The 24,074-nt window shown below is 36.6% G+C and overlaps 2 protein-coding genes across 2 annotated transcripts; both read left to right on the plus strand.

The window, feature by feature from the left end:
• The first annotated feature begins 581 nt into the window (after nt 1–581).
• Nucleotides 582–9,182, plus strand: LOC121802675 (tobamovirus multiplication protein 1-like). The gene is made up of 13 exons (XM_042202352.1): nt 582–983; nt 4,054–4,104; nt 4,327–4,360; nt 4,769–4,855; nt 4,951–5,002; nt 5,905–6,073; nt 6,168–6,263; nt 6,501–6,561; nt 7,310–7,374; nt 7,554–7,628; nt 7,718–7,793; nt 7,905–8,068; nt 8,709–9,182. Exons 1-13 carry the CDS (start codon nt 879–881, stop codon nt 8,715–8,717), a joined length of 1,044 nt encoding a protein of 347 aa, XP_042058286.1. The 5' UTR covers nt 582–878; the 3' UTR covers nt 8,718–9,182.
• A 6,336-nt stretch (nt 9,183–15,518) lies between these two features.
• LOC121802126 (transcription factor bHLH144-like) lies at nt 15,519–18,687 on the plus strand. Its single transcript, XM_042201703.1, has 4 exons — nt 15,519–15,808; nt 16,452–16,589; nt 17,022–17,204; nt 17,511–18,687. The coding sequence occupies exon 4, from the start codon at nt 17,769–17,771 to the stop codon at nt 18,453–18,455; it is 687 nt and encodes a 228-aa protein (XP_042057637.1). The 5' UTR covers nt 15,519–15,808; nt 16,452–16,589; nt 17,022–17,204; nt 17,511–17,768; the 3' UTR covers nt 18,456–18,687.
• The last annotated feature ends 5,387 nt before the right edge of the window (nt 18,688–24,074 follow it).

Genomic DNA, 24,074 nt, shown 5'->3' on the forward strand with positions numbered 1-24,074 from the left:
GCTGCGTGCATTTGCCGACATGCGGCAAACAGATGCCCATATTCGACTTCAGCAGGATATTATCGAAGAGGTTTGGACTCGGAGGGGTTGACGTGATAATGTATGAATTTTTTTTTTATTAGTGTGTAATTTTTTTTTTCGAATCATGTATGTTTTTTCCGATAAAGTTGTTAATTTTTCCCGTTCGTATTCTCGGTCAAATTTTATTTCCGTAAACGTAAATTGTTTTATTTGTGAATTTATGATTTTTTTTATTGCGGGATGTCCTAGTGGGAAGGGCGATGGGAAGGGCGGATATGCATGTGATGTCCTAGTGATGTGGCAGTGGGGTGGGATGTCCTAGTGACGTGGCAGGAGGTGTTTTTGGGATGTCCTAGTGGATGTCCGAGTGGGATGTCCGCCCACTGGAGATGCTCTTAGTGCTAAAACGATTGCTTTCAATTTACAATGACTCTTTTATTAGCTGAAGTCAATCTCTATTCTAGTATAGTATTGCCAATACTTTTGGGAGCATAAATTTATCAATTTAATACTACTATATATTCGTACGCGATTAATTTAAATTCTAGTAATTTATTTTATAAACCCATTGATTAAATAGAGACCGAGGAGAGATACACATATCAAGAGAGGTAAGGGATTCCGAATCAGATCTGTAGAGCATAGGAATTCAAAGATACCATCGAAAAAGTTGTGAATCAAAAGATACCCTCCTCGATAATCGCCGCTGTTTTGTATATTCATTATATATATATATATATTTCTATACATACGTTGTCTTTTGCGGTGTGAATTATCTATAACTAAGTGATTGTACCGCACACACTTGAGGTAAGTGAGTGTTTGCGCAGACTGTGAGAGAGAGGGGGGAAATTAAAATGTTGGAAGTGAGAGATGGAAATTGCTATCCGGAGGCGGTGGTAGGAGTGAATGTGGGGCTTGCCTGTGTTGACGGCGTTATTGCATTCATTGCTTTTTATCAGGTAATTTTATTGTTTTTATAAATTTATGTATAGTTAATTTTGTGAAGTTGATGATTTTGCATTAGGTGACGATGTATTTTTTTGGTGAGAATTGGTTTTTGGCAATTTTTTTGTTGGGAAATTTGATTCAGTTGGAAAAAAAGGTTCTTTATGCAGCAATTTTAAATTTCCTTTGTCATGTTGTTCGATTGATTCGGATTAACAGGTTTTAGATGCTTGCGTTGAGTGATGTTGAGTGTTTTGGAATACTGAGCTTTAGTTTGATTTAATGAATGGGGATTTGCAACAATGGTTAAGCAAATGGGGATTGATTGAGGCATTCATTGCTTTGTATTAGGTGATCATTGCCCTTCTTTTGGTTGTTCTGTGTAGTATTTGGTGGATGTATCGAGGCGGCATTGCATTCTCGAAGGAAATTGGTTTGGATTAGCTCGGTTTTGGTTGTTTTTAGGTGTAGATTTGGTTCAACTGGAAGCAGGTTCCTAGAGTGAATGCCATGTGGCATTCTTGAGGTTTCCTCTTGAAGTTCTCTTTATTTGTTTTGGCCTATTCGGGTAGAGGATTGACGTTTTACTGTGTTTAATTGTGGATCATTGCTTTGCTCTTTAGTGAGATTTAGTTTGGCTGTCATAAATGAGAATTGCATGGTGAGATAAGCAATTGGATAGTGATTTAGGCATAAGTAGACAGTGTCAGGGTTATTGGCAGCTGCAGAAAGTGAATCATGTTAAATGCAACTTTGAACATATCTATGGAGTTTCTATTAATAAGCACCAGTCGTAAGTTAAGATTTTTTTATGCCTCATTGAGTTTGACTTAGGAATGCAGCATTTCAATCATGGGCTGATACAGTGGTACTGATTTGTTTTAGATGGCATCATATTACCTTGATCTTAATCTTGGCTCTTGGGTGAAGAATTTCCCAGAAACTTATCTGTTGTGCTGGCGTAGTATGTGATATTTGTTGGAAATAGCTTAGAAGGACTGCTGGTCTCTGCCTTTTCCTGTTAGAATGTAATTTATGTGCTAGAATCCGTATTGCAGTTCAGATCCCATTGGAAATGTTTAGGTGTTATTTCATTTTTGACATACTAGCTATATTTATGAGTAGTCGAATTTTCATATATTTAGCCTCAGTGTTATTAAAAAGCGGAGATGGCGGCGCCATGGCGGATGGCGGTGGCAGTTTCTAGGCTCAAAGCCACCGCCACCATGTGATATGGCAGTTTACTCCCTTTTTTGAATGGCGGCCGCCATTTGCGAAGCGCCGTGGCAGGATATGGCTTTCATGGCGGTCGAGATGCCTTTTTGCCTTGTAAAACGACCCCACTTACCCCACTACCCCGCCCACGTGACATGTAACCTAGCCCATTGGCCATTATAAACAGTATGGAGTTTCTGGCTTCAAAACCATAACCGCTGCTGTCAATCCAAGTTATCGTCTCTCCAGTCTCCACATGCACAAGGCTCCAGATTCTAGATTTTCATTCACGATTCAAGATAACTGAAAATTTTTATGTACTACTAATTGGACCATCCACAATAGCATCAGACTAGCATAGTCTAGCAAAAAACTCTTCCTGCCACATCATCATGCCCTTCCTACAGCCTAGTCACTTTCCTAGCCAAGTAACAGCCTAGCAATAGGCTAACAATAGCCTAGCCAATGCCCTAGCCCAACAAATAAATTGACAAATACGATTTAATTCATTTTAATTATTGGTGTTTATCAAATATTAAAAAAATGAAGTAGAATGAGTTGTAAATATAGAGTATAAATAAAAAATAAAAATAAATAAATAAATCGGGTAGCCTATTGCTCGCCGCAAAATAGGCGGCCAGCGATCGGCTAGCCGGTTAGTCCATGCCCAACCTCTCGTCCGCTCCGCGCTCGTCCTTACCGTTAGCCGATTGGAATAGTGGACTAGACGCCCGCCCTAGCCGCTAGCCAGCGGCTAGGGCGGGCGTCTAGTCCACTATTGTGGATGCTCAATTTGTATTAATTCCACTATTTAATTCTCTCTTTTCTTATAACTGTTCTACTCGATGCAAGGATTAATTCCACTGTATAATTCTCTCTCTTTTCCTATAACTATTCTACTCGATGAAAGCGTCTCCATAATTATTGTCTTCCACCATTGAATTTTCTAATTTTCCTATAACTATTCTAATTTTTTTGCATCTTATGTTATGTATTATATTTTATTTATTTGTTAATTTATCGACCGCCATTTACGCCATAATACCGCCATGCCGACCACCATATCCCAATGGCGGTTTTTTGACCGACCGCCATAAGCCGCCATACGCTATTAATAACACTGTTTAGCCTGCACTTGGTCATACTTTCATGTTGATATATAGGAGTATCTAATAGTTCAAAATGTCTAAGCACTGATGATGTTTATTTTCTTATCGGTTGCATATGTTAAATGTAGATTCATCCAAGCATGTTCTTGCATGTGATAATTTGATTACATGGGTGCATTCTCTGATTGAAAATGTATTATGAGAAAATGATGGATAAGAAAAGATTGGAAAATTTTCTAACACCATTTTTTCTGTCACATATTCTCTAGGGTGGAAAATATGGGAAAATAAATGAACATTAATACCCCATGATAATGTTATCATGAACAGGAGTATAAATGAGAGAAAACGGGTTGTCCTGGAATGTATTCCATTGTACAAAACATGTGAAAAAGAGTGAAATATAGGCACTTAACCATTTTCCCATCAAAGATAACACACCCTAATAGATAAAGACCTAAAGGAAAGAGAAAATGAACATTTTCTAGTTTTTGTATCAGTTGAGTAGATTTATTGCCAAATGCTATGTTAAAAAAATTATGTAATGTGAGAAACAAATGGATCTACATGAATTTTGAATATTGTGTTCAAATAAATACTTTTCCCCTGAGTTAAATGGGAACCGAAGGTCCGAAACCAATGTGGACCATTGATTTTTGTCTGATCTACAGCTCTCATTGAAATCAACATTATATAAAAACCTTTTAGCAGTCTATGTGTAGCTTTTTATATCTCATTTAATCTCTCCCCATTTTTTCAGTTAATAAGGATTCACTCAAGGAATCCACTGCTTGGCTGGAACCGTCAAAAGGTAATTTTATAATTAATTGTTCAGACTAATACCATGGTAGTTCCAGAGTGGATTATTCTTAACCACATTCTGGAATAATTTATTTTCGACCCTTTGGCCCTAATGATCAATAATGAGTGCTCAAGACTATGTTGTTTTGTTGTTGATTTTCCAAACTGGCTCTTCAGCGTGCATTCATTTTTATTTAAATTTTTATTTGATGTAGTTATGCTCTTGTTTCAGGTCTTTCATCTTCTGATCGGGTCTTCTAATCTGGGTGAGAAAAATTATGGCTTTCGAGTACTGTATCACACAGAACCCCTGAGTTCATGCAAGTTGTGCTACACACACGACAGCATGCACACAGGCTTGTATTGTTTTATTTTCTTAATCAAATTCCTTTTCTTATAAACTTTATTTTCATAAAAATATCCCAAACGTTGCAAATTTCTTTAATTTTGTCATGCATAAAAAATCCAGTTAGTCTCACCCATTAGACATGTTTTCTATGAGGTCATAAAAACCCTGCCAAATATAAGGTCATAAACTACTATTAACCCTCTTGTAAATTGATTTTGTGCTTCCTGACAATGGCTTTTAGATTCTCAAATCTAATAACCGAGAAGCTCCCCCTTTGTCCTATGATCGATTCTTAAAATATAAAATTTCTCTGGCTGTCTGGCAGGTAATTTCCTATATTTTGTGTTGACTCTCGTTGCTGCTTGTAAGAGTTGGACTTGTTGGTCCCAGTCCTGTGGGTTCATTGTCATGGGTATGCCGAGCACAAGCATGTTACGATTTTAGAAATACAATGTTGATAATCACAGTACAACAGTTGCTCACCTCAGCTATATGATTTTTCCACAGCTTGCCCAAAAATTCTGTTTGTTGCAGCATTCCTTCTACTATTGTCATTTTGGTAAGTTTTCTTTTTATCAAATTAGTTATCAAAAATTTATTTTTCCATTGTATACCGACCTTAGTATTCGTCCCACTTTTGCAATCTTGCACTTCTCAACACATATTTGTTTCTGGCTGCAAAATAAATGTAGATTTTCATCTATAAATACCCATGGTGTTTATCTCTATTTTCTGTAAATTAGGAATAATGAAGCGGTTTCTTGTAGACATGCTAGCAATCATGATCTGGGATATGTTAGGCACCTATATTTATATTTAATGTAGAATTGAAATGTCTAGGGAGAACTACATAGATGAAGATCCTTTATGCCACCCTCTGTACACTACTAGAGTGTTGCTAGGCTGAATATGACAATACTTCTAAATATACCAATTTCGAACTAAGATAAGATGATTATATGCACTAGAAATAGTTGTAGCTTGTAAGTTACTGAACTTCTACCCAAATTCTAGTTTTGCTCACTACAAAAGTTCTGCCCACACTATATTTATAATTTGATTATGAACTTACTGAGATCAGTTTATCCCAAAAGTTCAAGCAAGCAACTCACTACAAAAATTTTCAGTGATTACTATATTATGGCAAAGTATTTAGATGGTTTCCAGACATGTCAGCATTACTTTGGGGGTAAACAGATATCAGTTGCAACATCGGAACCATTAAAAAGGAAGTAAAGTACAGAATCTTTTTGCTGTGCGCCAGGCTACTATCCTAAATAGTATAAAACTCCTATCTCAGACATTAGGATAGTATACTTTTTTTAGTTTGTGTTCCTTACTATCTTAGTTATGTCTGTAATTCACGGGCAAATGATTTTCAGATTCCCATTTGTGTTTAATGCTGACTCAAAATAATAATATCATGCTTCGAAGCTAAAGGGCTGACATGATGGCTTGCAGGGTTGACCTTTGCCATCACTCAAATGATGACGATGAAGATGATGGATGGAACCCCCAAGATACCTTGCTGGAGAAAACGAACACAACTGACTCGAACACCAGTAATCGGTGTAGATGTTTCTCCTTCATGTCAATTCGTATAGGAAGCCGTCAAAAAGTTGTGATTCTGGTATAATATCAACTTCTTAATCCTTCTGCAACAGTCTTTATCTTAAAAAATATTATCATACATGTCTCTTATCTAATAACAATTGTTTGACCAGGTTTCTATCTTAATCTTTGCAATAATGGTTGTGGCTTCTGTGCTTATATGGATTGGAATGGGGAAGAATCCTATCGACTCAGCTGTCGTTGCTCAGGCACGAATACTTGCCTCTTTGTTATCCTCGGCTCTAGCGAGTTTGAATCCAAAGAATTATTCTCAAATTAGATCTAACTACTTACTTCTCGAGTCTCATCTAGTTATTTTGTTCACAAATGGATACCCATCACTGTTATGAGTTAAAAGATACATCAACTTTATTGACAATGCTAATACGGTAATGCCTATGCCTAGCTAGCAAAAATTTTATGCCTGCTCATTACCATTTTTGCAGGTATATGTAGATCTGATGGCCATAGCAGTTCTTTTGCTCGGAGGAGCCTTGGCTTGCTATGGTGAATACCTGTTTCCCTCTTAGTAAATTTTCAGATTTTCCTTCAGCAACTTTTAAGTGCCATGACAAAATTGTTGAATTTCATGTGGTGCGATACTCGTATGGGTTACCTTATTAGTGTCCTAATTATTAAAGCAATGCTTATGATGCTCATGTGTCTAGTGCCTTGAGCCTTGGAGTCACACGACTTCAACAAAGGAGCTCTAAGATGTGTGTCTAGTCTCGTTGGCTTGAAGATCTTTTGTTCCATAAGCATTCCTTCATATTAATTCCTTAGGCCTCCAATTTGCTCCATAAGCAATCCCTGATGGTAGCTTATGACCTCTAGTTTGTTCCATAAGCATTCCCTAATAGGAGTTTATGACCTCTGTTTTGGCGTTTTTATCAATGACCTCAACTATGATTTGCATTGAAAATCTCTTGAACCTTGCAAAGTTTTTAATTCTCGCAACAAATATTCCAGCATCGGATATGGAGCAGGAAAAAATTACGGGTGAGTGTGGTGAAATTTGCAAGGTTAGGTATATTTAAAAATAAAATAAAATAAAATAAAATAGAGGTAATAAACAAAACAAATGCTAGCATTGAGGTCATAAATTACGATTAGCCCAATAAAATAATACCATGAGCATGCATTGTATTTAGTCCACGGAAGTTCAACTTACTGTTAGTACTTTGAAGTCCTCGGTGTAGTATATCTTCATGTTTCTTTACCCATACTTTCTTTTACCAATCATCTTTGGTTTCAGGACTTATATTGTTCCTAAAAATGAGAAAAGTTAGATCCGACCGAGCTTCAACAGAAATGTGGAAGGTTAACTACTTTGTACTATTTTGTGTCGTATCACTTGTCATTTAAAATCTTAGCCAAAATGCTCAAATATTATGTCCCAAATTATCACCCTTTTTTCAATCTAGCTCGAAATATCAAGTTTGGCCAATTAATATTTTTGTTGTCTAAAATATCTCTTCGTGTCCTGCATCTATGTACAGGTTGCTGGCTTGGCCATTGTGTCTGTTATATGTTTCACATCAAGTGCTGCAGTTGCTATGGCAACAAATATACCTGTAAGTTTCCACTGTTCTTCGTCACACATTTTCTCCGATTCTGATTTCTGCAGAGAAATCACATCAAAGCAAATTTATTCTTGCTGCAGCTAGTTTATCACTGGCATGAGCAACAGATAGGCGACATTTATACATCTCTTCTACTGGTTTTATATTATTTCATAGGTAATGTTTCCAACTTCCCCATTCCGTTACAGTCCTGTATATCTAATATGGAAACTACTCGATTTGAAAGTCCTGTTGGATTTTCTTGATGCCTATTTGTCTGATGTCCAGGTTCATCAGTCCCTTCGGCCTTTGTCCTATTTGTCATGAGAGAGTTACCGCCTCTGGCCCTGATCAATTCACGACGAGAATCGACCACAATAGCATTCATTAGTGACCGATCTGTGGCTGTCCATCCACAGTGCCGGACGAATGAAACCAATGCACGGAGTCAGGTTCGGCTCTCCTCCCTCAAATTTTTGTTTTCCTTAGAGATTCGGATACTATATATGATAGTTTTAGATACTTTATATGATAATTTGTGCCGTGTTATATTTTGATTAACTGGCAGTTTTAACTTGGAACTTCACTTAACATTATTCAATCTTTCATAAATTGAACTGGTAACAGTTTTAGCTCGAAGTGATATCCAACGTCGGAAAATCCAATTGACATTTCCTCCCGTATAAAATTTAATAATGAAAAGTTGAAATGTTCCAAATCACCAAAATGATGTTTTATGCATTTGTTTTTATTTTATTTAAAAGACACATAAATGACGTGAAAAATCTTAAATTTCTAGTAGTATATCATTAAATTTATTCAGGTCAAAATATCACCCGTAGAATCTGGCCTTTCAACTGAACTTTCTGATGCCAAGAATCATTAACGAGATAATATTATCACTGAAAGATTTATGATGATTGAATAATGTTTAGTTGAGGTTCGAGCTGAAATTGGCCTATGTCAATTTTGGGGGCTAAACGAGTGTGTTTAGCCCCGTAGATTTAGTTTCGATACTATTTTTGTTTGCTGTGTTCGCTTCTTTTCAGTCTCCCAAATTTACTAAATTTCTAGCCCCACCTCTGCCATCAGCTGGTTTGAGGTTTCGCGATTGCAGATTTCTCGAGCGAGCCCGGTATGAAAGACTGCATTGTGCACCATCACCCTCCATGTCATGCCTGAATAGCCCTCAGCTGCGGAACTGTGAGAAGACAGTGTTGTAAATTAAGGGGAGGAAGAAATCGAATGGGACAGGGCATGATGCAGCTCCATCACAAGCGCTAGAAGGCAACCGGGGTTACGACACTCACCTGTCTTTTGTGCCCTAAGTTTGAAACAGCTTTGGGTGTTGTACATAGCAACTATACATGGAAGAGGTTGATGAAAGGAAGTTCCTTACATATTGAAGACCATTTTAGGCGTTATTTTCTTCTCTAAATTTTCTGTACTATATTTTGTTCAGTTTATAATTTCTGCCTGTTTTGATGGATTAGGGTTTCTGATGCAATAGATGTTCCATAAACAAAGTACTACTTGTTTTTTAATACATCTATGTGCTTCTTTTTATTTTCTTTTTCTTGTTCTTTTTGGATAAAACAAAATGTATAGTTTGCAATATTAAAAATTAAGTATAATGAAGGTGCGCAGTGGCTCAATAGGAGTGTAAATCGAGAACTATGAACTATATCCATGTTAATTTATTTGTAATATTTTATTTTTTGAATAATATCAGGGCTCCAGGCTTGAAAGAGAAATTATGTTGGTCCATAACTATCTAGTAAGTTTAAATTACGAAAAAGGGGTATTGGAAGGAAAACTACATATTTAAAGTTAAATATTTTGTATCAAAACTTTTTAAATGTTCTAAAAAATGTACTAGTTTTAAGGATTATGCGAATTTTTCAAATTGACCTAGCTCAACTATTTTACAGCCATATTGAATGAGATGTGGCAATTATCTTATCTACGTGTAAACGTTAGACTTTTATTGAAAATGGTATGGATAACATATTTCTTTGTTACTACTACTTTTTTAAATTTATGTTATGAAAATTTTCTCAGTGGCTGAGAGTTGGCTCAGAGCATCAAAATCTATTAACCTAATGTTGGTGGAAGGAATTCATCATCATCACCATCATCATCTTATATAAAGAAGTGGTTGCACATGGATTTTGGGTGTATTTTAATTTTGTAATTGAATTTTGGACATTGCGAATAAATATATAAATTTAACGCTGTTATAATTTTTTTAGAATTCCATACAAATGAGAGTTATGCTTATTAATAACTTTTTCTACACTAAAAAGAAATTATTCCTAAAATTCATAATACATCGGATATTAACCTAAATAAAAAAATACGATGCAAAGCATAAGACTATCAAGCCATCAGATTAAAGTTAGGATGAGTAATTATTTCTGCAAAAAGTGAAATTAATATACTACTACTATAATCTTGTCACACGTGAAAGAATAAAAACAAGAAAAAGAAAAGTTAGATTTGATAAAAATAAAATGATCCTTGAAAGAGGAGAAGTTCATATCATCACACTGGGTTGGCGCTGTCACCACAGAAGCGTGCACTTAGCATGCGCGTCAACTCATATCACTCCCAATTTCCCTAATTTTCTAATTATAACTATTTAGGTTCACTAATTAGATTAACACATTGTATATCCTTTTTTTTTAATCAGATAAGTGCATAAATGGTCGTTTAGACAGTGATGTCTCTTAAGTCATAAATTCAGAAAAATTTGAAATAAATTTCTTTTATTTTGTTCATGGATTATCGTTATTATCTCGACAAAATAGTCTATCTTCATCTAATATAATTATACTCCATTAGTTAATGCATCGGAAAACTATGACTATGTGCAATAACATCAATTTGGCCCCTTTTTTTGTAAATACTAAAATTGATGATTTAATTTATTTTACCATTTTTCGACAAATATTGTTTTAAAAATGTTAAGTGCTACTCCCTCGTCCCCCATTAATTGACACCGGTTGACTTGGTACGAGTTTTAAGAAATGTAGTGGAGAGTAGGTGAAAAAAAGTTTGTGGAATTTTAATCGTACTTTTATATATTAATTTTATAATAAAATGTGAGTGAAATGTGATATTCATTACCAAAAGTAGTACTGTAAGGGTTCCAATTAATATGGGACGGGCGAAAAAAGAAATTGGTGCCAATTAATAGGGGACTGAGGGAGTAGTATAATTCAAAATTTTTATTTAGAAAAACTATGGCCGTAGTTTAATTTAGTTATCTCGACATATATAAATGGTGTAATGGGCATAATATTATAGAAGCCTCGTGACAATGAATTTCACCACTTCTCTTTTAGTTGAGATATTAAGCACGTCTCTAGTGATTGTGAATATCTCCTCGTCATATAGGAAATAGGAGTAATAAACTAAAGAGAGATGTGTAGTTAGTATTACTATGTTCGAAAAACTAGCTTAAATATTAATTTTATAAATACATCTATATAAATTTGGGGATATTTTAACTGGATTTGACAGTGACGAGTTTGATTGTTGATTGACTTTTATAACTAGCCATAAATAATGAATTGGTTGAATGTTGAAGCCGCGTGATATTTTGGTTTTACAATTTTCAACAATTCACCACTCACCGAAATCATTTACAATGCTATCAAAGCATGCTTTTCTCTACTTTTCAGTTTTTAAAATATTATACTCCTAGTAGTACTATTTTAACTATTTAGTTGGTTTCTTTGCCAAATATTTTACCATAACTTTTGAATAAAAATTAAAGTTGTAATAATTTTTTTTAAGTTCAGTTGGACGAGCCCTAACCTATTATTAGGGCTGATAAATTAATACAAAGTCTCGGCATATAATTTTTTTCACTTCAGTTTTTTTGGAAATAAAAGTACAGTCGTCTATAGTGATCCAGATCAATTTGATCCGCTAATTTTTATTGTTTTAAATAGCAAGTTTCTCTATTGATCTCCAATTGATGAATAGTCACAAAACAATCAAACAATATATATTCATGGTCGGTTCGTAATAAACACTTAACATGAGAATTATAAAAATAGTTGCCCCATTAGAAGATGTTGCTATGCTACGTAATCTTTTATTAAAAATAGTTTCAGAAAAATCAAATTTTAAGTTATCTAGGAGCTCGGATTTTAAAATATTCACGCATGGTAATAATGTTATTAGATAAAATGCCAATTTTTCAGATGACTACTTGGCAATGGAGGGGACATATATTTTAGGGATAATGTATGTTGACATTCCGGATTATTTATATATATGTTCAGTTCTCAAATGCACATTTCCCCTTTAATAATATGGTGACCATGATAGGCTTGCGATCGGCGAGAGAGACCAGTGGAGTTGGCCGGCCTAACGTCGACCGAGAGGAAGGGTGCGAGGTTCGAGTCCCTAGGGTTAGGGTTCGAAATGTTTCAGAAGAAAAGATGAAAAAGAGATTCAACTAAGAGAGTTTTACATATATTATTGCGTTCTATAATAGTATGAGAGATTTAACTAAGATTTATCGTATTCTGTTGTGTTAAGTAACAAGAGAGATATTGTCTATCGTTGGCCTCTATGGTAGAATCCGTCGGGGGCATGAGAGGTGGTGGTTTACCACATATTTGTGGGTGTAATCAATAGTAACCAACTTAATTATGTGCTATATGCTAACCAATCAATACACTGTATTAAAAATGTCAATACAATAACATGTGTATATTATAGAAATTTCTGTAGTGAGACGTATAATAATGCTCTGACTCATTACATGATTGATTAAATGACTAAATTAAGACAAGGAAATAAAAAAAATAGAGATAACTAATTTGACTCATTACATGATTTATTAGAATCGTACCATTCCTTCTTGGTCTTGTGGTGGGATTTTTTATATATAAAAAAATGCTCAAATCAGTAGTGAGTTAAGAGTCTATAAATTGACCAAGCACAACAGCATCATAAAAAACAAAAGAGAAGCGACATCTAGATATAGTCTAAGCAGATTCAAAATGCAAAAATCACAAAAGACTAGCTACAGTACTACCACGCCCACAACCACCCAACTATTTTCTCCCAACAAACAAAAACAAGCAAGTAAAAACCACGCCCACAACCACCCTACTATTTTCTCCCAACAAAAAAAAAACAAGCAAGTAAAAACGTACCAGCAAAACATACCACATTCAACAATTCCTACTAATTAATTTGATGATATGAAAACTCGAAGCCACTTCTCATCTCTTCTAGACTATCAGTCCCATGCATCAATGATAATAAAAAGTCTGAACACCAAACTTTAATCCATGTATCAATTCTTAAGACCAATCTCTTCCAGACTATCACTTTGGTTTGACGAGGTCCTCACGTCTCGATCGAGCCATCATTAGTTGTGTTCGTATCAACTCCCTTGAGGATGTGAACGTCGCTTGGTGATGGCAACAACGCGTATGATAGCAAATAGCAATGTTTGTTGGCCTGAAGGCGAAGGCGTTGTTGCATACGATGCAAGTTCTCCCATGAAACTTTTTATAACAATGCATTAACTTGAATTATTAATGAAACTTTTCGTATTATTTTATGTAAATTAATTTTTTTTTACCAATTTAAAATATTAACAAAATATTTTATATGTATGGTATAATTATACCGCTAAATTAACGTTATTAATGGAGCTCATTATATGTGCTCTAAAACACGCGTCATATCACAATACTTTTTAGATATATATCAAAGCTACATATGCAAGTTTCCAGTGAAACCATTTGTATGCTCTCGATAGCTCGACTTTTATTAAATTACTTCTATAAATTATAAATGAGGCGATGTATATAGGTTACATTACAACAAGAAATTTCAAGGTTTATTTATTTATTGTTTGAGCTGGGGTTAGTTGTTTGGTGAAATTTTAATACTACTAGGTTTGATTGACCACCTTTTATCCAAAAGAAATTTTATTTAATTCGAATATTAGATAAAATATAATCAACAATTACTTAAAATCAGGGTGAGTGCGTGTACCTCGAGAAACCAATTTTGGAGTAAGTCAAATCCTAATATATACCATAATGCAATTTTTATTTAATTAACGGGTAACTTAAATTTAGCTATTTTCCTCGAAGTATGTTCTGTTACTGTAGACATATTAATATAAGTATATACTTACAATTGTTAATAGCCATTATTCGAAATTATGATACAGTTTTATTTTAAAAAATTCATTGCGGGGATAGATAATAGGAGTACACATTCCATAATATTAATTTATATCTCAATTTACTTATTCCATAATCCATCGTATCGATACTAATCAATCCTCACTCGGTCACTCCTCATGCTGAATTATGCAAAATTTGGCTAGTTACAATATGAACCTTTCATTTTCATCTTTTTATAGTAGTCCTAAGTTAATTGGCATTTATATTTACACAGTATACAAGCTGCCTTTTTTGTACGAAAAGTTAAAGATATAAAATCGTTAAATTTTTCATTACAGAATGCCTTCTTGATATGGGTGTAACAATAATGTTAGCTTAGTGTTAAAGACATTTTAACTTATTTATTTTACACATAATATGGAGTACTTATTTATGTTGGAAAACAATCTTCGTTTTGTAATGATTTCAACCTATCAGCATGTGATTTGTGAATACTGAATAGTATTCCATTTAATAACATATATTCCCTCGTACCAACATAATTGAGTTGTATTGTATTTTTTTTATTTAATACCTCAATTTCTTAATTCTCATATCCAAAAGAAATGCCATAACTATCTTGGGACGGAGAGAGTAAATTCTATTCTCTCCATCCCATTAGTGTTAAAGAATTTCTTTTGGATACAAAAAATTAAAAATAAATATTTAGTGAGATAAGCCGAGAGGATAAAGTGGGGAAAAGAAAAATAAAGTAACCGAGAACAAAGTAAAAGACAGTAGTATAATAAAATAAGACAAATTATATGTGTTGATTTTTTGAAACAAAAAACTGATTCAACTATATTTGAGACAACGTAAAAAGAAATACGAGTACTACCCAACACTAAGGGCACTCACAATATTGCCCTATAAATCCGCATATCCATATTTTTCTCTTGCCACGTCAACATTTTAGCTTTCAACCCAAGCATATGTATAGCTCTTTAAATTCTGCCCTTAAAATCCGTCTATCCCTATTTTAACCACTTTTTTTATTTTTTTTAAAATTTATGTTATCAAATAAAATAAAATAGTAAAATAAAATAAAATAGAAAAATAAAATAAAAATAGCAAAATAAAATAAGTTAAAGGCAATATCAAACCCTACTTAATTTTTAAATAATTACAAAGAAAAAAACTTAGTAGAAAAAATATGATATTTATAGAGAAGAGATTGAAATGAAGGGGTGATAAATGAGATGAAAAACATGGTATTTGCATATTACAAATAGTAGAAAAAATTTAAAGCAAGAAGAAATAATTTGTTTTATCTCATGAAGATGCTGCAATAGTGCCCATCCCTCCGCCCATGAAATCTGCCGAGGATCGGCGCGCGCCTGATGCATAGGGCGGGTTCGTCGGCGGTTGGCTTGCAATAGGGCCGATAAAACTGCCGACGCGCAGGACAGATTTATCGACCCTATTGCGAATAGCCTAATGAGACAGATTGGGTATTTTTATGCTTCCATCACTAAATCACATACACATAGAATTATGAAACCTGAAATTCTCGATTTTTGTGGTACGGATGAAATAGGAGAAAGACTGGGGTGAATGGGCAAGGGTAAGAAAGTAAAAACAAAGTGAAAGAAAATAAAAAGTAAAAATGTCAAAAGGTTGGAATTAAATAATTTTACGAATTCCAATAGATACGCATTTTGTCAAACACCACATAGTCTTGGACGCCTACCTTTTTCTTATCACGCGTGCTTGCTCATCCGACGGCCACCGCCGCATCCGCATCCGTATCGCACGGAAACCCCCCATCCCACGGCCCTCCTTCGCCTACTTTGACCCCCTAACTCTCTCACTCATCCCCATACAGACTTACTGCATTTAATAATCTTCACACGCCACTCCTCCACTACTTTTCTCCCATCTCTGCCAAGAAAAATACTAATCTCTCTAGAGTTTGCTTGCTCATTATCCTATCTGAACGACTGATTCTGCTTTGGGGTTTTCTAATTTCTGTTTTTTTTTTCTTGGGTAATCTTCTCAGCTCAGCTCATGTGATTTCTCCTTGATTTTGGTGATTTTGTTTTGAAGGGTTGTTGATTGTTACTGTGAATGAATTGATTTGTTGAATTTTGGGTGATTTTTTTTTGGATTTTGGGGTATTTTGTTTGTAATCTATCCGCGAGCCTTCTGATTTGCTTGGATTTTGGGTTTCTACTTTCTAGGATTGTGATTGGTTTAATCGATCTGGGGTTACGTGTGTCTCTAATTGGTGCTTATGTTAGCTAATTAACCTCTAATTCTTGCAAGCTGTAACCTTTTCATGCTGAATTTGTTCTTGTATATTTAAATGTTGCATCTCTGAGATCAGATTTTTCCCCTTTATGAACTGTATAAACAATTAATGTAGAATTAGGCTTTTTATGGATGTGATTTTGCGGTGGTTAAGTTTCTGGTTTCTTGTTTCTGAGCCTGAGATCTAAGTATTGTGATAAATTCTCTCTCACATTTTAGATTCAATGCTTTCAAGCCCGAGATCTGAAGTACTGTTGACTGTTTTATACCTCCTGAATTCTTTTAAACAAGTAGTTGATTTTACGATTCAATTGTTATTTATATATCTATTCCACAACCGGTATTGATTTGTGTTCGATTACGTTTTCTCATGTGACAGAAAAGGGTTACGTGCCAAACAATTTAAACCTACTGAGCTGAAGAAGTAGATCAACATGCCGTGGGCTCCGAATTATTTTGGGAAGTGTATGCGATTGGTTGTGTTTTTTCTCGTTATCCTATAAATTGCTTTCATTTGGTGAGTTTCTCCCTTTTCTTATTGACATTTTGTATTTGTGCACACTTCAATGCTTGATTTAAATTGATAATGTGTAAATGATGCATAAATGTTTCTTCGTTGTGGTCTTATTTGGTATATTGAAACCCGTTGAAATTTTGGTTTTACAGAAACACGTTTTTTTTGGTAGGACCAATGTGTGTGATTTTACATTTTAGGATTTCAGAGGAGTTGTTTGCATGCGTGTCTTTGTTTGAAGCTCTAGTTCATGATGTCTTATGTGCTGTTGAAGTAAACGTAAAAGTTTAAATCTTAATTAAGATCAATAAACCTTAAATTTCCTTTCCTTGGATGTTTTTAGTTGTTGTGGATGCACTGCTGATAAGTTGTTTTCCTCTTTTGAGTAATGTGATTTACTTCATGCCGATAACCTCTTGAGTTTGTTTCTTGCAGATAAGTTTTCTTGAGCTGCCTTGTTTTGGCTGACTTGTCTACTAGCTGTATTTTGTTGTGGTGGGGGAAGTGAGAATGCGCATTGCTGTTTATCGAAAGAAAAATCTGAAAGCAAAACAACTGGGACAAATTAATATGAGTATTGGAAGCATTGCTTTTTACCAATTGATGCAAGTTCGACAGGTTAGTGCTTCTTTCGTGATGCACATCATTTTGTGTAGATTTCCCTTTGCAGTTTCACATGATATGATAACATTATGATAAATATTTTAGATTGATTTTGCATCTTCACTGTATCATTTATCTTTAATATCTCATGATTGAGTTTTAGTATTGTATTTATCTATGCACGTGAATTTCGTAGTGAGCTTGTTTTTTGCTTTTGCTCGATGTTACGAGATGAATCATACAACCTGCATGGTTAAATCTGCTAATGTTCTCTGCTTAATTGGCTTCTAAACTATTTTCTTGCTTATCTATTGCTTGCAGGCTGAGTATTTCCGTCAGTTGCTTAAGCCTGTTACGTAGTCTGGCCATTGGGATCAACCTTTGTTATCATCTGGTTTGAAATCAACCGAGATCTTGTTAAAAATAGTGTGCGCACCATTTAGCCTCGATGGATACAACTTAGTTCTACCATTAGCCTTTTGTCAAGACTTTATTCCTTTCCCTATTCTGCCCAAATTCGAAACCCAACCCAAACTGTTACTGTTATTTGTTTCAGACCTACTTTCTAAACTAGCTTTCATGCATAGCCACCATCCAAACTTGCCACCCCCACTCGCTGATCAAGTGAGCTATCACGCACAAAATGCTCGTATGCCCTCTCTCTTTGACGGGCTCGTTGCCCCCGACATTATCAACCCATGTATGCCTTTTGGCAACATTGATATCCAACCTACCAATGCCTGCCCGAGAAACTTCATTATCTTTGACCAAAACAAGAACCGAAGCCAGATCATGCTCCACCCAGAGATGAGCTCCAAAATGTTCTATCCCGGTTTTGGTGCTGAGACGGCTCTCTTCCAAGAGACCGTCAGTCTAAAGGAAGCTAACAATGAAGGAGAAGCTACAGCATCTCAACTAAAAGAAGATTTGGATGACATTGATGCTCTTCTCGCCACGGAATACGAAGAAGACGAAGAATCAGGCGATGAAGTGAGCACAGCGCGAACTTACGCTCCATATGAGTGCAGCTCCCCGGATTCATGTTCGAACTTTGAGTCCGTGTCCAAGAGGAGCAGGTCACTGTTCAAGAAGTCAACTGAGAGCCGCGGCAACGGCAAGAAACGGCAGAGTGTGAGGAAGATGGTGAAGGCATTGAGAGGGATTGTGCCTGGTGCTAACCGGATGAGCTCTGTGGCAGTACTTGATGAAGCTGTTCGTTATCTGAAGTCCCTCCGTGTGGAGGTGAAGAAGCTTGAACTTAATTGACGACGCCCACTGACCACTGTGCCAGGTCAGCTAGCAAGATTGACTATAAATTTGTCGCCATATTTGTAGTTTTAATATAATTATTGTGTAGTAGGTTTGATGATTGCCTAGTTTGTCTTTGATGATGCTTTGTTTAAATTTCTTATCTGTAGCAATGTAATTCTAAATGAAGTACTCCTCTGTAATCTTGAATTTGAATTTGCATTTGCATTTGCATTTGCATTTTATTTCCCATCTTGGTCGTGATGTTATTTCCTTAACTTCTAAAATCCAAATATTACTATTTTAGTTTTTTTATACAAATTGATTGTATTTTAGTCTTTGAATCAGTCTACATGCACAGAACATATATGTGTCGCGTAAATGTTATAATATCTACTCTCTCCGTCCCAAGGAAGATGACCCATTCCTTGGGCGGAACGAGATTTTATGCAATTTTATTTTGTGTGTTAGGTAGAGAGAGTAAAGTAGAGATAAAGGGTTTCCAATTTTGGTAATGAGACATCTTGGGTGGGATAAACTAAAAAGGAAAGTGAGTCATTTTCGGTGGGACAGAGAGTACATGATTAAGTGCACTAATGTAGTGTTGGTCTAATATCTACATGATTTTCGGCCGTTATTAATTAAAAACTAAGATGCATTTTCAGCCACTTATTCACAATTTTCGCGCGATGTCAACTAGGGGGCATAATTGTCATTTTCGCGCGATGTCAACGATAGAGACATTGTCAACTACGATGTCAACAACAAACGTTATTTATGTCAACTATTATGTCAACAACAACATTTTACAAATAATTAATGTCAACAATAAATATTTTAATGTCAACGACCTATATTATTTATGTCAACAATAACGTTTTACATATAATATATGTAAATATATGTAGTTGATATTATATGTATGTAGTTGACATGGATTATATATGTAACTGACATGAATTGTACACATAGTTGACATTATATGTGTATAGTTGACATGAATTGTATATGTAGTTGATATTATATGTGCGTAGTTGACATGAATTGTATATGTAGTTGACAAAAATAAAAATTTAAAAAAAAATTAAAAAAAACAAAAAAAAATTAAAAAAATATTTATCGAATAAAATGTACCATGAAATTGTCATTCTGCTCTTTCATAATTAATTAATCTAAAAATATTTTCCATGTGGTAAATTCTGGACCACTCATTTAATAAAAATGAGTAGCTGATAATGCATCTCAATTAGGCTAAAAATATCAATTGATCACAACCCTATACATATATTTATTTAACTGTGATTGTACCAAAAGTTGCATGCATAATTCGTTAGTTGACCATAATATGAAACCTAGATTAACTAAATATCTGACAATTTGGCCGAGTGGTCTTAGGGCATCCACAGTGGGGCGGACGATAGGCCGCCCGATACCTCAGGCGCGCCATCGTCCGCCACTGTGGGTGCGCGGACGATGGACGATGCGTCGTCCTCGCCCTAAGCTTAGTCCGCGGATGAAGCGCGGACAATAGGACATCGTTTGCGCCATCGGCCGCCCACTGTGGGCGACACGGATAATGGCACGGACGATTCAACGCGTTTTTGATTTTTTTTAAATTCGAAAATTGTGTTTATATAAATACCCATACCCCACATTTAATTTGTAACCTTTCGATTCAGTTTTTCACTCTCAACTTACGCTATAAAATGGATTCCGGTGAATACTCAAGTCCCAATAGCCCGATGTTTGGAGACAGTGCACGTTGGCCGGGTACACAACCTGACGAATATCGGTCGTTCGACCCCAACACGCAGTACGATCCCGATTTCAGTACGAATTCGTAGGTCTCTCTGAAATGGAGCCGTCCCCAACTCGCCTTGCCGCCCCTTCCCGTCGCGCCGCCGCCGCCGCCCCCTCTGCCTCTGCCGCCTCCGCCAGAAAGAAGTAGGGCTGGCAAATCGTGCGGATTGGGTCGTTATCGGGTCAACCTGATAACGACCCAACCCAATAAGGCCTAACACGAACCTGACCTGTTAAGAAAACTGTAAATCCGAACACGAACCCGACCTGCTACCTTCAAATCCGAACACGACCCGCACCCGACACGAACCCGTTATCGACACGATATAATATGGGTTGACACGACACGATAACGACCCGAACCCGATATTAAACGATTAAAACATGATATTACACGATTAAACCTTATTTTTCAACCTAATTTACGCGATTAAAATTTGTTTTATACTATTTAAACCTAATTTACAAGAAATTAAAAATTAAATTAATATACATATTTTTAAAATAATAATAATAATATTATTATTATTATTTCTTAATGGGTTATCTGTATCCGACCCGCATCCAACCCGCACCCAACCCGAAATTATCGGGTTCTTAATGGGTCAACCCGATAAGGACACGGACCCAATAAGACTTGACCCCAACCCAATAATTTTGTGCGGATTCGTGTCGGATTATCGTGTCGTGTCAAAAATTGCCAGCCCTAGAAAGAAGCGGACCAAGTACAAGGCGTACAAGTTGCCACCTCCGGCAACGAATGAAGAGTACGCCCCCGGACGTACGAACTATCAACCGGATGAAACCTTCGTCTTGGCGAGGTGTTGGGTGGATATATCGGAGGATCCGATATTCGCGAACAACCAAAAGCAGCTCGCGTACTGGGAGCGTATCTACAAAGGCAGGTTACAAGATGGGAAGGTAATAGCAGTAAAAAAGCTGAATTTGGAGCAATTTGCAGAGGAATCCGACAAATGCTTCTACAGAGAAGCAAACATATTAGGCCAGCCAACTACGGCACAAGAACCTTGTGAAGGTTCTTGGATACGCGTGGGAGAGTGGCAGTAGCTACCTTCATGAAGTCTTTAAAGCTCGAAAATTGGAGGGAGTAGCAGTAGCCTTGGCCGGCCACGGGGATAACTCGCCAAGTGAGAGACGGCTGCCAGAAGGCGTGTAGCGCGTCGCAGAGATCAGCGAGCGAAATCATCTCCTCTCCTTCGTTGGGAACAATCTGCCCCGTCACCTTATACTTGAAGCCGTTCAAACTTTCGGGGCACGTATCATACTCTTTAATCAACGGTCGAATCGGAATTGGGATCAATGGAATTGGACGGATTGGAATTGGATAATGAAACTGTGAAACGAACCCATAAATGCACGCCATACTGTAGAATTGGAATCGGAATTGGACTAATACTAAGTAGTAATAAACCTAAATCTGCTCTTGGAAACTGAATGTTGTTGGTGTGATTTGTAAGAGCTGTTTATTTATGATCGAAATATAAAACCTAAATGTAGTAGTATATCTGGTTTTCTTTCCTTATTTATGTAGCTTATTAATTAATCTCCTGAGTTTCATATGGAAAGTTGAGTTCTACAACGGATATTTTATCCCTTTAATTCCTAAACACGTATAGCTATAAAATTTCCTTATTTACAGAGTTTCCAAACTTAAAGCTGGGGATATTTTAATTGTTCTGGGTTTGGATAACTTGAATCCGTTTCTGCAAAAAATTTTGTTGAATTTTCAATTCTCATCAACACAAAAATCTCTGGTACTTATCAAATACAGTATAGATGAAATACACGGATACGTCCCTAATAATTTATAAGTAATTATTTAATTCTTTTAAGAAACGTTACCTCAAAAATTGATGTGTGGCATTGGATGATTCACACAACATCCAAACTATCAAGGATAGATTTCGTGATGGGAATTTGGGATGTGTGTCGAATTGCAAAAGTAGATGGTTAAGCATATGCCAACTCGACATAAAATCTTCACATCCAATCAAAAGAGAGAGACATATTCTAATATGAGGCCATCCACAACGCTGTCTCTATACCGTCTCTTAAACCGTCTCTTAACTACTATTTGAGCACTATTTGAGGGCCCCACTGTCCTTTTTTCCTCCATCTCTTAACTAAGAGACGGAACCTGCAACGCTCCGTCTCTTAACCGTCTCTATACCGTCTCTTAATTACTATTCATTCAATTTAATTTATAATTTTTTTTAAAACCCAATTCAATTTAAACAAACACACTTTATTAAAATTAAAACAATATTACAACTTAACATTAAAAAAAACGAAGACATAATTAAAATTCTAAAAAAATAAAAATGACATAATTTAATCTTCTCCGCCAAAGTTTTCCCAAATGTGCTCAATTAGATCCTCTTGGAGTTGGGTGTGGGCGCTAGAGTCGCGTGTCCTTGCCCGAATAGCCAACCGTTCTTGTATAGATGGATGCGCTCCACTTCGCGGCGGACTACTTGCGGTTGAGCTTCCGGGGGATTCGGGGTCGAACCAATTTCCGGCATCGGGTCCTTCGTCTCGGACAATCATGTTGTGCAAGATTATGCACGTATACATGATGTCGACCATGCTCTCCATGAACCACGAACGAGCCGGGGCTTTGATGATGTTGAAGCGCGCTTGGAGAACCCCGAACGCCCTCTCCACATCCTTGCGCGCAGCCTCCTGCTTCTGCGCAAAAAGAGCCTGCTTTGGGTTCGCTGGCCTGCCGCACGTCTTCACGAAGGTCGGCCACTTCGGGTAGATGCCGTCGGCGAGATAGTACCCCATTTTATACCGCCGGTTGTTGGCGACGAAGTTGATGGCCGGCGCTTTACCATCCAAAACTTCGGTAAAGAGGTCGGACTGTTGGAGCACGTTTACGTCGTTGTTCGAGCCAGGGACCCCGAAGTACGCATGCCAGATCCAAAGTCGGTAGTCGGCAACGGCCTCGAGTACAACGGTTGGGTGGGTGCCTTTGTGGCCGCTCGTGTAGGAACCCCTCCAAGCCACCGGGCAATTCTTCCATTGCCAGTGCATGCAATCGACACTGCCAAGCATCCCGGGGAATCCGTGCACTTGTTCGTGCAGGTTGAGGAGGAACTGACAATCCTCCGTGGTTGGCCTCCGGAGATTCGTCACTGAAGGCTGCCCGGACGCCTCTGCAGAAGTTGAGCAAGCACAAGCGCCCAGTGCTGTCTCCGATGTGCAGGTATTCGTCGAATATGTCGGCCGTTTGTCCAGTCGCAAGCTGCCGGATGGCTGCAGTACTTTTCTGCAGCGTCGTGTGGCTGGGACGACCGACCGCGTCGAACCCTTCTCGGAAGAACTCCTCCCTGGCCACCAAAGTATTCGCTATGTGGAGAAATAGCGGTTTTCGCATGCGGAAACGGCGACGGAAATAGGTATCTCCCCAAATCGGGTTATCGCAGAAGTAGTCGCGTACTAACCGTGCGGCGGCTTCCTCCCGGTTCCGATTGATGTACTTCCGGGAGCGTCGTGGGGGTGGTGCGGCTTCCTCCGCCTCTCGTCGTCGATCTTCTTCGAGTGATTGTTCCATTAATTGGCGCATTTGCTCAAAAGGATCCATTTGTTTGAGTTGATTGAAGATGGAAATTGGAGTGATAGAGAGGATTTGAGAGGAATAGATGTGTGTTTGTGTTTGAAATGAGTATGGAATAGAATTATTTATAGAGTAAAAAAATTAAAAATTTAAAAAATGAAAATAAATATTTAACGGTAATATTACCGTTTGAAAAAAAAATTTTTTTTATTAAAAATCGATTTTTTTTAAAAAAAATGAATTATTGCGTCATCAGT

This window comes from Salvia splendens, chromosome 5 (genome assembly GCF_004379255.2).
Source record: "Salvia splendens isolate huo1 chromosome 5, SspV2, whole genome shotgun sequence".
NCBI classification, from domain to species: domain Eukaryota; kingdom Viridiplantae; phylum Streptophyta; class Magnoliopsida; order Lamiales; family Lamiaceae; genus Salvia; species Salvia splendens.

What these genes read in the sequence shown, in the direction of transcription:
- LOC121802675 (XM_042202352.1), top strand. Translation starts at nt 879, where the DNA reads ATGTTGGAAGTGAGAGATGGAAATTGCTATCCGGAGGCGGTGGTAGGA. An exon ending in CTTCTACTATTGTCATTTTG is followed by an intron (nt 5,003 to 5,904) that starts GTAAGTTTTCTT and finishes GATGGCTTGCAG; the next exon opens with GGTTGACCTTTGCCATCACT. An exon ending in GTCAAAAAGTTGTGATTCTG is followed by an intron (nt 6,074 to 6,167) that starts GTATAATATCAA and finishes TTGTTTGACCAG; the next exon opens with GTTTCTATCTTAATCTTTGC.
- LOC121802126 (XM_042201703.1), top strand. Translation starts at nt 17,769, where the DNA reads ATGCATAGCCACCATCCAAACTTGCCACCCCCACTCGCTGATCAAGTG.